The sequence below is a fragment of the Mycetomoellerius zeteki genome, unplaced genomic scaffold, assembly GCF_001594055.1.
Source record: "Mycetomoellerius zeteki isolate Tzet28-1 unplaced genomic scaffold, Tzet1.0 scaffold453, whole genome shotgun sequence".
Lineage (NCBI taxonomy): Eukaryota > Metazoa > Arthropoda > Insecta > Hymenoptera > Formicidae > Mycetomoellerius > Mycetomoellerius zeteki.
In genome coordinates, this window is record NW_017257450.1 from 82,045 (window position 1) to 94,704 (window position 12,660).

The 12,660-nt window shown below is 33.7% G+C and overlaps 2 protein-coding genes across 6 annotated transcripts in view; both read right to left on the reverse strand.

Annotated features, from left to right (window-relative positions):
* LOC108726927 (uncharacterized) overlaps positions 1-12,660 on the reverse strand; it is a 31,827-nt gene that overhangs the window by 14,702 nt on the left and 4,465 nt on the right. For 4 of the 5 annotated variants that reach the window (XM_018454758.1, XM_018454760.1, XM_018454759.1 and 1 more), the window contains exons 2-3: positions 4,190-4,305; positions 3,585-3,780 (exon numbers count right to left, since the gene is read on the reverse strand). In XM_018454758.1, the coding sequence (XP_018310260.1) occupies positions 3,585-3,780; positions 4,190-4,279 (286 nt within the window). In that variant the 5' untranslated portion in view covers positions 4,280-4,305. Of the gene's footprint in view, positions 1-3,584; positions 3,888-4,189; positions 4,306-12,660 lie in introns of those variants that run through there. The other variant, XM_018454761.1, reaches the window with a different exon arrangement.
* Positions 5,028-12,660, reverse strand: part of LOC108726922 (putative uncharacterized protein FLJ37770) — a 10,998-nt gene continuing 3,365 nt past the window's right edge. Inside the window, exon 3 of the mRNA XM_018454748.1 lies at positions 5,028-5,200. Coding sequence (XP_018310250.1) covers positions 5,028-5,200 — 173 coding nt within the window. The remainder of the gene's footprint in view (positions 5,201-12,660) is intronic.

The following is a 12,660-nucleotide window of genomic DNA, read 5'->3' on the forward strand; positions in this document are numbered from 1 at the left end:
GCTGCCATATTCGTTTTCAGGAGCCAAAAATACATCAAAAACACGTGGTCGTTTGTATGATTTCGAATATGCAGTTCATCCGAAGGTTTACCATTTAGACTAATTTATTAATTAAAAATATGCTTACTTGAAAATAACCTATTACATTTATAAAAATGCATTCGAATATTCCAAAAATGTATATTAATTCGGTGATACTGAATCTGTCTGTTTGGTATTTGCATTAATATATAGCTAACTAATATGTATGTATATCTACGAAAATAATAGAATAGGTTGTTAAGAGGATGAAATAAAAAAAAATGCAAATATTGTTTTGAAATATTTTCAAAAATACTCAGAGACTATAATCCGATTACCTACGAAAAATATTTAACTCCTATACACTTTAAAAGATTTTATTTTTGACTGAGTCTATACATACATCGTATATATCATTAATTTCCGTTCTGTCTGCGTTAATTATGCAGTCAACATTAGTTAATTCATTATTAATTTTGAAATCCATAATTATCGTATTTCTCGAATATATTTGAATTTAAAATATATGTTATAACATAAAATTTCATACGATCAATCTCAACACTGCTTGAATTTTCTTTATACCACTAATGAGGATTGGGTAGTGCTAAATTAAAAAGTTAAAAGTTAAGTTAAAAAGTTAAAAAGTTAAAAAGTTAATTAATTTTAATTTAACTTAGTTACATTTTAGACTCCTAACTTTTTAACTTTATTTAGTTACATTTTATCGGTAACTAATAACTTTTTATTAATTTTTTTAAAGTTAAGTGTCAGACACAATACGAGCTACACGTAACCAACGATACGAATTCCGGCCAGTTTGCAGCACGCGATCAGCGCCTTCATCGACGGTCGATGGCGCTGACCGCGTGCTGCAAATCGGCCGATGTTCGCATCATTGGTTACGTGTGGTCACTGGTTACGCGTTACGCCACGCTGTTCCGTGTTGATGGATGGCGCTGTTGACGTCCTGCAAGCGGACACGAGTTTGCATCACTGGTTCTAACTTGCAGTGTTGCAGTAGCTTGTAGTGTCACTTATAGTTTGCTGCATTTATTCGGTTCTAATAATAAGAGTTCGAGGTTTTGTGCAAAAACGCAATGAGTGTTGACATTGATAATAGTGATTCGTCTACGTCGATTTTTAATTCAAATGATTTGTCGCAATCCGTAGACGATTGCGAAAACGTGCTATGGTCTCACCTTGGCGATTTTTTCGAGTTGGAGACTCATGATAAAAAAGCGAAAAATTGTCATTTTTATGCTCATTATGTAAACCTGAGAAAAAATACATATCGGCGTCGATATCTTCAAACTCGAATTTGAGAACACACATCAAGGTAAGTAAGTTATTAATATAATAAAATAATAAATACATTAAATAGTCAGACCGCGGGAAAGAACCACTTTTTGTAGGCCTTCTATATATTGAATTATATTGGAAGAAATCCCTCAAAATCTGGTTTTTTCCCGCGACCCGATCGTATTTCAGGTTGTTAAATTTTCAATATCACTGATTTTTATACTACTTTCTCAGAGTTTACCCTATTTTTATCGTTATAACGCGCGGTGGCTACAACAATGGGCGAGTTCAAGACAGCAAAGCGGCTAGGTACGCTTGCCGAGCAATTGAATATAATTGGTTGTTACTTATAGATCCAACCAATCTGTCAACCAAACGGCGCGCGGCGCTTGGAGTGGAAATAAACAGCACCGCGATCCGGACTCTGATAATTAGTAATGTATAAATGATTTCTTGATTATTATATCCTAATATTTATCTCACTGAAAGTTAAAATGATTCTTCCTTTCACGTTATACAAACACAATACGCTAATTTCGTCCGATATTGTAATTTGTAGGTAATGGGACCTATTGCCAAAGATCTGGATATCTTACAAAGAGATAAACATATCTTTATGGGATATCTATTACTTACGCTGGTATCAATTGAAGAGCATTTAAATACGAAATTAACTGAGGTGCTTTATGTAAAACCATTATTAAATGCTTTGCTAAAAGGTATTCGTAAAAGGTTTGTATTGATGATATTATAATATGACTAGATAAATAGAGAATTTAGAAAAATATATACACTAGCAAATGTGTGCTTCATTGAATTTAGCTCGAAAATTAATTTCATGAGTATCTCAATTAAAAGTTCAGCAAATTTGGCATCAAACTGTATTTTTATTGTATTGAAATATTTGTCAAACTTCATATAAAAGAGATAAAAAATCATGAAATATGTCACTGATTAATTTTATTATTCCCCTCTTCATATCATATAATATAACAAAATATATCAATATTTTTAGGTTTCATCATCTCTATAAGTGCAATGAACTGAGAATAGCTATCTGTTTGATACCAGATTTTAAATTGCGTTGAATACAGAATGAAAAAACAAAGCTTACTGATTTATTAAAATCGATTGTTCAGGAATTTAATCATGAAAACTATGTAGTTTATTCAAGTACGTCCAAAAAACAAGTTTTAAATAAAACTGACAAAACTGATGAGTTTTTTGTATTTAATAAGACGCTCGACCAGAACCAAAATGATAAATCGACAATTGAATATATTACTCAAACATATTTGTCGACTGATATGTTTGCCACGGAAAAAAATTTCCCTAAGGCACTTAAATGTTTTTTTATAAAATGTAACATGTCAATACTTTGGCTCACGTTGAACGGCTGTTCAGTGCAGGAGGACTCATTTTCGATAATTTGCGAGGAAAAATGTCCGACAAAAATTTCGAAATGGCTTTATTACTTAAATTTAATAATTATATTAATTATATATGAACAAAATGTTTAAAGTATATACAACAATCTAATGTAAACAACTGTCTAATGTATTATTGTCTAATACAAAACAGTATATATATATACTGTATATAACAGTATATATATATATACTGTATATAACAGTATATAACAGTATATTATTATAAAAAAAATTAATATAATAAAATATTGGATATGTTCTAAAATCTAAATAAAGTTTTTTTTTAATTGCCATTTCCGTTATTATTAAGACTGAAACCCTGAAATCATGAAAAAAAAAAATTTTTTTTTAACTTTTAACTTTTCAATTACTTTTTTTATTAACTTAACTTTTAATTCAATTAATTTCATTATACATTAATTTGTATTTTAACTAAGTTAAATTTTCAAGGTGTTAACTTTAACTTAACTTAGTTAAAAAAAAAAGTAACTTACCAACCCTGCCACTAATGATTATATACATATATTATTCATAATACAATTCCAAAGTTCAAATTATATCCTTGAATGATACTTTTAATATATCTCAAAAGAATTATTGTTTAATCTTTACTGTACCTCACAATTACCGTAAAATATTGTTTATCCATTTATCAAAATCGATTAAATTAAATCAGCTCCAAATTTATCAAATTTATTTCATTTAAAGTTATGTGAATGTCGTATTATAAAAAATTCACGCAGTACAATCGGCGTCGCTGAGGAAGGTATTAAAAAACTTGAAACTTGAAAATAAAACGATCGACACACTAGTTTACAAAAGAGTAATCACCTGCGAGAAGCTCCCGTTCAGGTGACGAGTCCCTGGAATTACTATCCTCATGATGCGAAGAACTGCTTGCTCTACTGATATCAATTCGCGGCGTGCTAGGTGTTTTGAGCGAACTACCAGGCGTTGCCGGCGTGGTGACTTCGACGATACCCGGCATTCGCCCTGCCGCTACCGCCGCCGCCGCCGCCGATTCTCCCTGCATTCAAATTCGTTTCCTGGTTTGTAGTAGCACAGTCACACGGGGTTGATTGGTTGGTTGTTGGGCTCAGGTCGCGGGCCAGCTTCTCGCAGTGACTCACAAAACTCACGGACGATCGAGAAGATTAATCTCGAGATCGCACACATACATTGGGATTCAAATTCAGGATTTCAGAGAGATAGAAAGAAAAAAAGAAAAAACGAAAAATAAAGATAAGAAAGAAATATAGAGATAAAGAGTTATGGAAAGAGAGAGGGAGAGAGTGGAATAGAAAGAAAGAGGGAAGAAGAGGGGAGAGAGAATAAGAGGATGAGGCCGGGATGAATGGAGGAGAAAGGGTGGAGAGAAGGAGGGGAGAGAGCTCGGGCTGGACGATTTAGTAGAGGAAACTCAGGGTAGAACTCACGTTTTCAACTTCCTCAGACAAGTCCTCGAAGGATGCTATCGGCGCTGGTCCAAGTTTCTTTTGATGAACATTCGGCAAACCTGACGCCATTTTTAAACACTCAGATCACGATGATACTGAAAAAATGTGAAAGATCAAAATCAGATATTTTTGCAAAATTAGACGTTTTTATGCGGAACTTTTAACGAAACTTTAAACGAAAACACGATCTTGTTCCGGTCTCGATAGCGTGTAGAAGCTAGAAAGTACGTGTTGTAATCGCCGCCTCAGTCAGTTATTACCGCCTCAGTCAGTTATTACTCTCATTCTTGCCGTTATGTTACACGACAGTTCTCAAGTATTATGTAATACTACGAGGGCAAGTCAATAAGTTTTTAGAAAAACATAATAAAACACATTTTTTTTTGATCGATTCATTTTTATTTCTCAACGTAATCTCCTTTCAGCTTGATACCAACTTGATCCAACGATTCTCCAACTTTTTCAAGCCATCCGAATAATGATTTGTCTAACCCGTCAAAATAAGCCTGTTTCGGCGATGAGCTGCTCTCTGGTGATGAATCTCTTTCTTCCGAACCATTTCTTCAGGTTTGGAAATAGTCGCAGGAGGCTAAATCTGGCGAATATGCTGGATGGGAAAGCAATTCGTAGCGGAATTCGTTGAATTTGGTCATCGGTGCCGGGCACATGTGAACCCGTGCATTGTGTTGATGGAAGAGCACTTTCTTCTTCGCCAAATAGGGACGTTTTTTCTTTAAAATATTGTTGAAACGGTCCAATAAGGCTGTGTAGTAATCACCATCGATCGTTTGCTTCGACGGAAGGTAATCGATATAAACTATACCGCGTGCATCTCCCAAAAAACTGTGGCTATCACCTTTCCGGCCGACTTCACCTTCTTCGGAACTGGTTCACCCGGTGAAGTCCATTGTTTTGACTGTTCCTTCGTCTCGGATGTGAAGTAATGGATCCATGTTTCGTCCACAATAATGAATCGATGCAGAAATTTATCTGGATTACGTTGAAACATCTCCAAACATCGTTTTGAAATCGTCACACGGTCGCGCTTATGGTCCACAGTGAGCAACCGCGGCACTCATCTTGCCGATAGCTTTTTCATACCCAATTGTTCGTGCAAAATCTGGAGACATGGTAGTGTCTCGGCGCTAAGCCAAGCCCATCGAATCTTTTTTACGAATAATACATAAAATTTTGATAAATTTAATTAAATTAACAGAATTTAACTTGGCGCCACAATTGTTGATATCAAACCTTTTATACAGATGAAACATATATATCATTAGATTTAGTAAATTTTGTGATATTAAATTAACAGAATTTAACTTGGCGCCACAATTGTTGATATCAAATCTTTTATACAGATGATACATATATCATTAGATTTAGTAAATTTTATGATATAATGATTTTCATGTAATAATTTTTGAAGGGGAATAAAGCGATTATAACTTGGGTTGGAATGTATCATATACAAAGAATTTCATCAAACAGCAAACGTAATTAGTCATCAGTTCGACGGCCGATTAAGTAATTGACGTTGGTGAAACCGGCCCAAATGGTGGTTTCCATACGAGAAGCACGCACGCTTAGCGCTTTTTTTACCTTTTTTTTAAAAAGGTAAGTTTGTATACAATTAAAGTTACTATTATTCAATTAAAAAATCCAACCACCACCCCCATCGTCTTATAATAGTAATATCAAAATATCTAGACGACGGTTTTCTATATAAAATTTAACTTGATAGAATTTAACTTAGCATCAATTGTTGACATCAAATCTTTATACGATAAGATATACGTATATTTAGGTTTTTGAAATCATTGTGACATGTGATATGTCTGTGGCCTCAACAAGTTCGCGCACTTTCACTCGTCGATCAGTCAAAACAATATCGTGGATTTTATTGATAATTTCTGGCGTAGCAGCCTGAATTGGACGTCGCGAACGAGGTGCATCACATGTGGATGTATGACTACGTTTAAATTCATTCACCCAATTGTATACAGTCGCAAATGCTGGTGCAGTATGCTATGAACATTATCCAACTCGGCTTTGATTTCTTTTGGTGTTAAACCTTTCATATGTAGATGTTTGATCACTATACGAAATTCGTTTTTTTCCATTTTGTAAAAAATACAAAGGTTGTTTGCTTTAATCGTCTACAGAAACGAACACGCGACAAATTCCGTTCAAAATTTAACAGTAATTAGCTAAAAGATACTACTTGTCAAAAAGTAATGTGACATGACACTGCGAGTGCCCTCTGACAGATTTTCTAAGAACTTATTGATTTATCCTCGTAACATCAACAGGTATATGGTATATCATGTGATGCTTCTCGCCACAATTTCTCGCTTGATAAACCTCAAAAAACTGCAAACGGTGTTCTTATTAAATAATAAAGGCATTTGTTTGCCACCATGTTTAGTTATAAAATAAAATTTTTGACACATGTTACATGTGATATTTAGATACTTATTTTTTTTTTGCTTTGCAATTAATTAATATCTAATACTATAATAATCGTACTTTATACTTACTACAGTATTCAAAATTTTTTTATTCGTATAGTTATACCGTATATACAGGGTGTTTCCAAATTAAATCGCAAAACTTCGGGAGCGTGTAGAGGAGTAAAAAACTAAGAAAAAAAGTCCTATAGACATATGCTCGTTTTTGCTCCGTTTCAGAGAAATCGAAAAAAAATGTTTATATTTCTTGCCATATCTAGCACCGACATATTTGATTACATTTTCCACTTTCTGTTATGAATTTGTCAGTCGCTCTTTGAAAGCCTTTAACAGTAGATGAATTTTGTCTTTTGCAATATGCCGCGTACGTATTCTAATAGTGAATATGCTGATATGGTTTTTAAAGAGGTGCACATTTCGAACAAAATCTTCATTAAAAAGTTTATAAATAAAATAATTAAAATAATAAATTAAATATATTTTTTTCTTTTTTCGTGATTTCCTGCGAAACAAAGCAAAAAGGAGCATATGTCTATAGGACTTTTTTTCTTAGTTTTTTACTCCTCTACACGCTCCCGAAGTTTTGCCATTTAATTTGGAAACACCCTGTATATTTATAGTGTTAAAGAAACGATAAATATCATTATTCTTTATATATTCTATAGATTACTAATTGAAACAAGAGATTTATTTTCATGATATTTTCTACTTTTTTAACGCTGATTGCATTAAATATTAACAAAAAAAAATTCGTATTTATTGTAATAAAAATTAATGTCACTACTAAATTACGTTATGCTTGTGAATTATTATTATAACTAGTAGAGTTAAAACGTTTCAAGCGAAGGATGAGATTGATTACACACTATTTCTGATATCGCATTTTCTAAGCCCTATTTTCACAATTTATGGTTACCTAAAGATAATTAAAGGTTACTAAGAAATTTATTAATGGATTTCATTGAATCTCTAGGTAACCTTTAATTTTTATAAGATAATCACATATTGTGAAAACGGGCCTAAAAAGAATAAGTATTTTCTTGACGATAGTATAAAAGTCGACTACAACACTATCCAACGAATCGTTGTGCAAAAGGCCGAGCATAAAAGATATGATTGTCAAATAAACTAATCTAACATATAGATTAAAAATTTAAATAATAATCGCATTTTCGCATAATTTATCTGTATTGTTCTTTTTATAGTATAATTTCTTACACAAAGATAATCAACGAAAATCTGGGGAAACGCACAGGATAACAATAGACTTATCGAATGCAAGAAAAACAACAGAAAAGAAATCACACACACATATACACACACGCGCACACATTCTTTAATTGATTTCCCCTAACAGCACGTTCTCAGGATGATCCTGAATATGTCCTGAATACCTTGTGATATATAAATATGGGATATATTTAGGACATTGTACTAAGATGACCTTTTTTAAATTTTAGAAATTTTAGAAAAGGTCCTTAGCCCTAATAAATAAGCGCCTAAAAATATCTTTAACACCTCCGTAACACCTCCTAAATATCTCCTGTGAAAACGTCCTGTGGTCTATCAAATGAACACCTCATTATGTCCTATGTACAGTCGGTTACTAAAAGATTGCAATACTTTCTTTTCGATGGGTTTCGGAATGCAGCTTGATCACCGAGCGATTGGTTCTTTTTCATGGATCCACAAATAAGGTCGCTTGGTGAGTAGGCTGCAATCTGAAATCCATAAAAAAAGTGTTGCAACCTTTTAGTAACTGACTATACATTCATAACAGGACATCCAAATCCGAAGTCCTAAAATGTCTGTTTGTAATCCTTGGGATCTATTTTTGGATTTTTCTAATATTTCAGGTCTGCCACTAAATGGTGTCGTTTTTTGCATTTAAAATTTAGTTATGATCTCCATATGTCCAAATTTATGTAAACTCAGACATCATAATTATTATTTATGCTGAATTTTCGTATATAGTGCGAGATTTGATTGTATTTTTTTGTACCAACAAAGTTAATGAATATAATAATATTTTGCAAAATATTTTAATCTTCAAATCCAGCACACTTTATCCGAGACATATCCTGCAATCGTTCTTAAGATCGTTCTTTAGAACATCTCTTAGAGGCCTGTATGCTGCCTATATGCTGTAATAGAGGTAATAGAATTGTTCCATGGAGCATATCTTTAGGACTTTGAATTTGGACGTCCAGTAAACGTATGTAGGACATAACGAAGCGCTTATTTCATAGTCCTTGAACTACAACAAAACAGTTCTATGGACGTCTCGTTTAGCTGACAGGACATCTAAGTCCAATTTTAAGACCTCCACTGTTGCTTCATGCAAACTACTAGTCTATGGACTATTATTTCGTAAATATGTACAGATTGCATAACTTTTATATGAAACAAATGTCACGCCGTGACAGCTCTGGAGCGCCATATTAGACTAATTGTAAGAAATGATAAAGATTTCAATTTCGAATTTTTTTTGTCGTTCTCAGTATAAACTCCACCTCATAGACACGTAGATATTAATGCTTTAATTCTGAAAAAGAATTTTCAAATGATCAGTAAGAGAGGAAAAACGTAATTGTTAGGGGCAGAATAAAAGGAACAAGGAACAGAGAATAAGAATTTCAACCTATCAGAAACTGTGTAATCCACAATACATAATTTCTGATAGGTTGAAATTCTTATTCTCTCTTCTCTGTTTCCTGTTCCTTTTATTCTGCTCCTTACACAAAAATTATAAGTTAATAATTATCAATATGGCTCAATCAGAATAAATCAATAGTTAAAAGAAAGGGCTACGAGCCAGTGTTATAAGGTTTAATCGATAATACAGATGACTTTAGGATCTCCTTAAAAGCTGAAAAGTCTTAGCGTTTGTAGGATTTCTGCCATATTAACTAACAAAAATTATAGTAATTTCAATGCTTGCTTATTCATGACTCGGCTTTCGCATAATCATGGCGAAGAAATATAATTCAATGAGCAAATTCCGCAAAGCGGAAAATCCCTTTGAACTAATCGGAATCGATCAGCCGGCCGAAAAGCTCTCGACAAACACAGCTTGTCGTTAGAAAGATCGATCGATGGGTTTGCCGGGACACTTATCATGGAACAAGATCGAAATGTTTTCTAGAGAAAACGAAATAATTTCGATCGGACTCCATTCCGATTTATTCCATGATAGGTATCCTGATCATCGTTGACGTATGCATGCTTGTGCACACGCATGTAGGTACATAGTTGTTGACTGTATAGTATATTACACTGCCTGACTGACAGGTTGATTGGCTGGCTAACCGATTGACTGGCTATATCTAATTTACACGGTGCGAATTGGCATCACTGAAATATAATACTACTGGAACGAGCGTGGTCCCACGCTGCCTTTATTAACAATGGTCCGAGAGAGCGTTCCAAGTGGTATCTTTATCCTGTTCCAACCTGCACTCAGTTATAATTGCGCATGTGCAATAGATGGTATTGCACATGTGCAGTCATAGTTCAGTATAGATTAGAAAAGGATAAAGATACCACCTGAAAATTCAAAATAAGACGCCAAGTTCACACAGGGGCAACTCCGTCTAAAAAAGTTTCCGGCCACAATTTCTTATAGGATTTGAAAAGATACATAGTTCTACAAAGAATTCTGATCTAACATTGTTATTTTGATTATTAAACAATTTTTTCACTAAAAAATAGCCCTTAGAAAGAACGAAGAAACACTGTCTGATTTCAAAGAGTTCTGTCAGTTTTATGGTACTTTTCGTATAGTTCTGAATGTGTCCTAACGCTTTCCGAAGAGTTCCGGTGATATAAATAATTTGTTAATATTTTAAACAATTTTTATCACTTTTAGAAAGCTGCGAACTTCTAGATTAAAAAATAATCTTAATTTTAGGAGTTAACAACAGTATTAGTGTAATTCATTAATCAGCTGATTAAATAAAAACTATACTATCTCTCGTATACACATATAACCTGAAAGGCGCTTTCCTTGGGTGACAAAAATTGTTTAAAAAATTAACAAATTATTTATATCATCGGAACTCTTCGAAAAGCGTTAGGACACGTTCAGAACTACACAATGAGTACTATATATCTCACAGAACTGTTGGAAATCGACTAGCGTCTCACACATATAGCCTGAAAGGCGTCTTCCTCGGGTGATAAATATTGTTTAAAAAATTAACAAATTATTTATATCACTGGAACTCTTCGGAATATGTTAGGATACATTCAGAACTATACGAAAAGTACCATGAAACTGACAGAACTCTTTGAAATCAGACAGCGTCTCAGCTTCGTTCTTTCTAAAGATTATTTTTTAGTGAAAAAAATTGTTTTATAATCAAAATAACAATGTTAAGTGTCAGAACTCTTTGTAGAACTATGTATCTTTTTAAATCCTATAAGAAACTGTGGCTGGAAACTTTTTTAGACGGAGTTGGCCCTGTGTGAATTGGCCGTCTCATTTTGAATTTGGGTTTCTCGGCTTTAATGGCCGGAACTATTTATTTATCCTATATAGAACTATAGAACTATTGAAAATAAATTCAGAACTCTCATTATTTAATGAGTTTCCACCAAGTGAGACGCTATCTTCACACACACGGGTTACTGACCATGCAAATTGGACAGTAATTGGCTTTGCTAGTTATTTCAAATATTTTTGTTCTAGTATTCACTGATATTCCCTCACTACACAAATAGGCCAGCTGCTGACCCTTTGTGAATGCACAAATCAGTGTGGCCAGTAGTTATATGTCCAAATAGAATGTAGTATGTATATTCAGGAGAATTACGCCTAGATAACTCTAGACTATAGTTTACATTACGTATACTATAGCAAAAGTGTATGCCGGAGTTATCTAGTCGTAATTCTTGAAAGCATCCCTGAGGTAACTAAAGCCCGATTTACATGGTACAAGCTACTATCTCGCCAGTAAAAAAAAGTAGCTAGCCTCCGAATTAAGTGATCAGCCTCTCAGTCCTTACAATGTTGACCTTTGTTATTTACACGATGCAAGTTACTAGCTTGATAGTAAATTAGTGATACTGGCCCCCAAACTAGATGACTAGTTATCTCAGCGATTTTCTATTAGGCCGAAATTAGACTACGCATTGAAGATTGAGATCGAAGATTGAAAATTTAAATTGAACCAATGAAGACAAAAAAATTTTAGCTTCTTTTATTTGGATTGATCAAATTTCGATCTTTCAGTCTTCAATCTCAATCTTCAATGCGTAGTCTGATACCGGCTTTACATACTCTGTACAGCTACTATCATATTATAGCTATACTGATTTGTACATTCGTAAAGAGCCAATAATTGCAGGTCTATCTGCATGATATGGAAAGGCCAATGAAGAAAAATATTTGAAGTAACTGCTTTGTCCAAGTTGGCCAAAATTGGTCTTACTATTTTATATTTAACTTGTACGATCGGTAACTCCGACCAATCTATTTACATAAAGCCAATAGCCGATCTTCAGCTACTAACACTACTATCTCGCACGCCAACTCGCATCGTGTAAACCGAGCATAAATCAAATTAAGCGCGAAATTACGCCGATCAGTGGACGAAATTCACGCATCGCCGTGATTAATATGCGTAGAAAACAAAAATGATAATACGAATGATAGTAGTTATCACCGATTATTCGATCGTTTGCCCGCCTGTTCCAAAGTTCATTTAAGACATATCCATTCGAGAAGAAACGTCACTGCAGGTAAGATCGAATCACCTTGGAGAAAGAATAAAAAAATGTAAAAAGAAATATACGAGGGTCGTCTGAAAAGTTTTGAGCCTAACATAGAAACAAGTAATTTTTCGGTCAAATTCAATTTTATTTTTCCACATAGTCTCCTTTTAAGTCGATATATTTTTTCCAGTAATGCTCCCACCCCTTTAATCCATTCAAATAATACTGAGTCTTGCTTTGCAAAATAGGCGTCTACAGATGCGA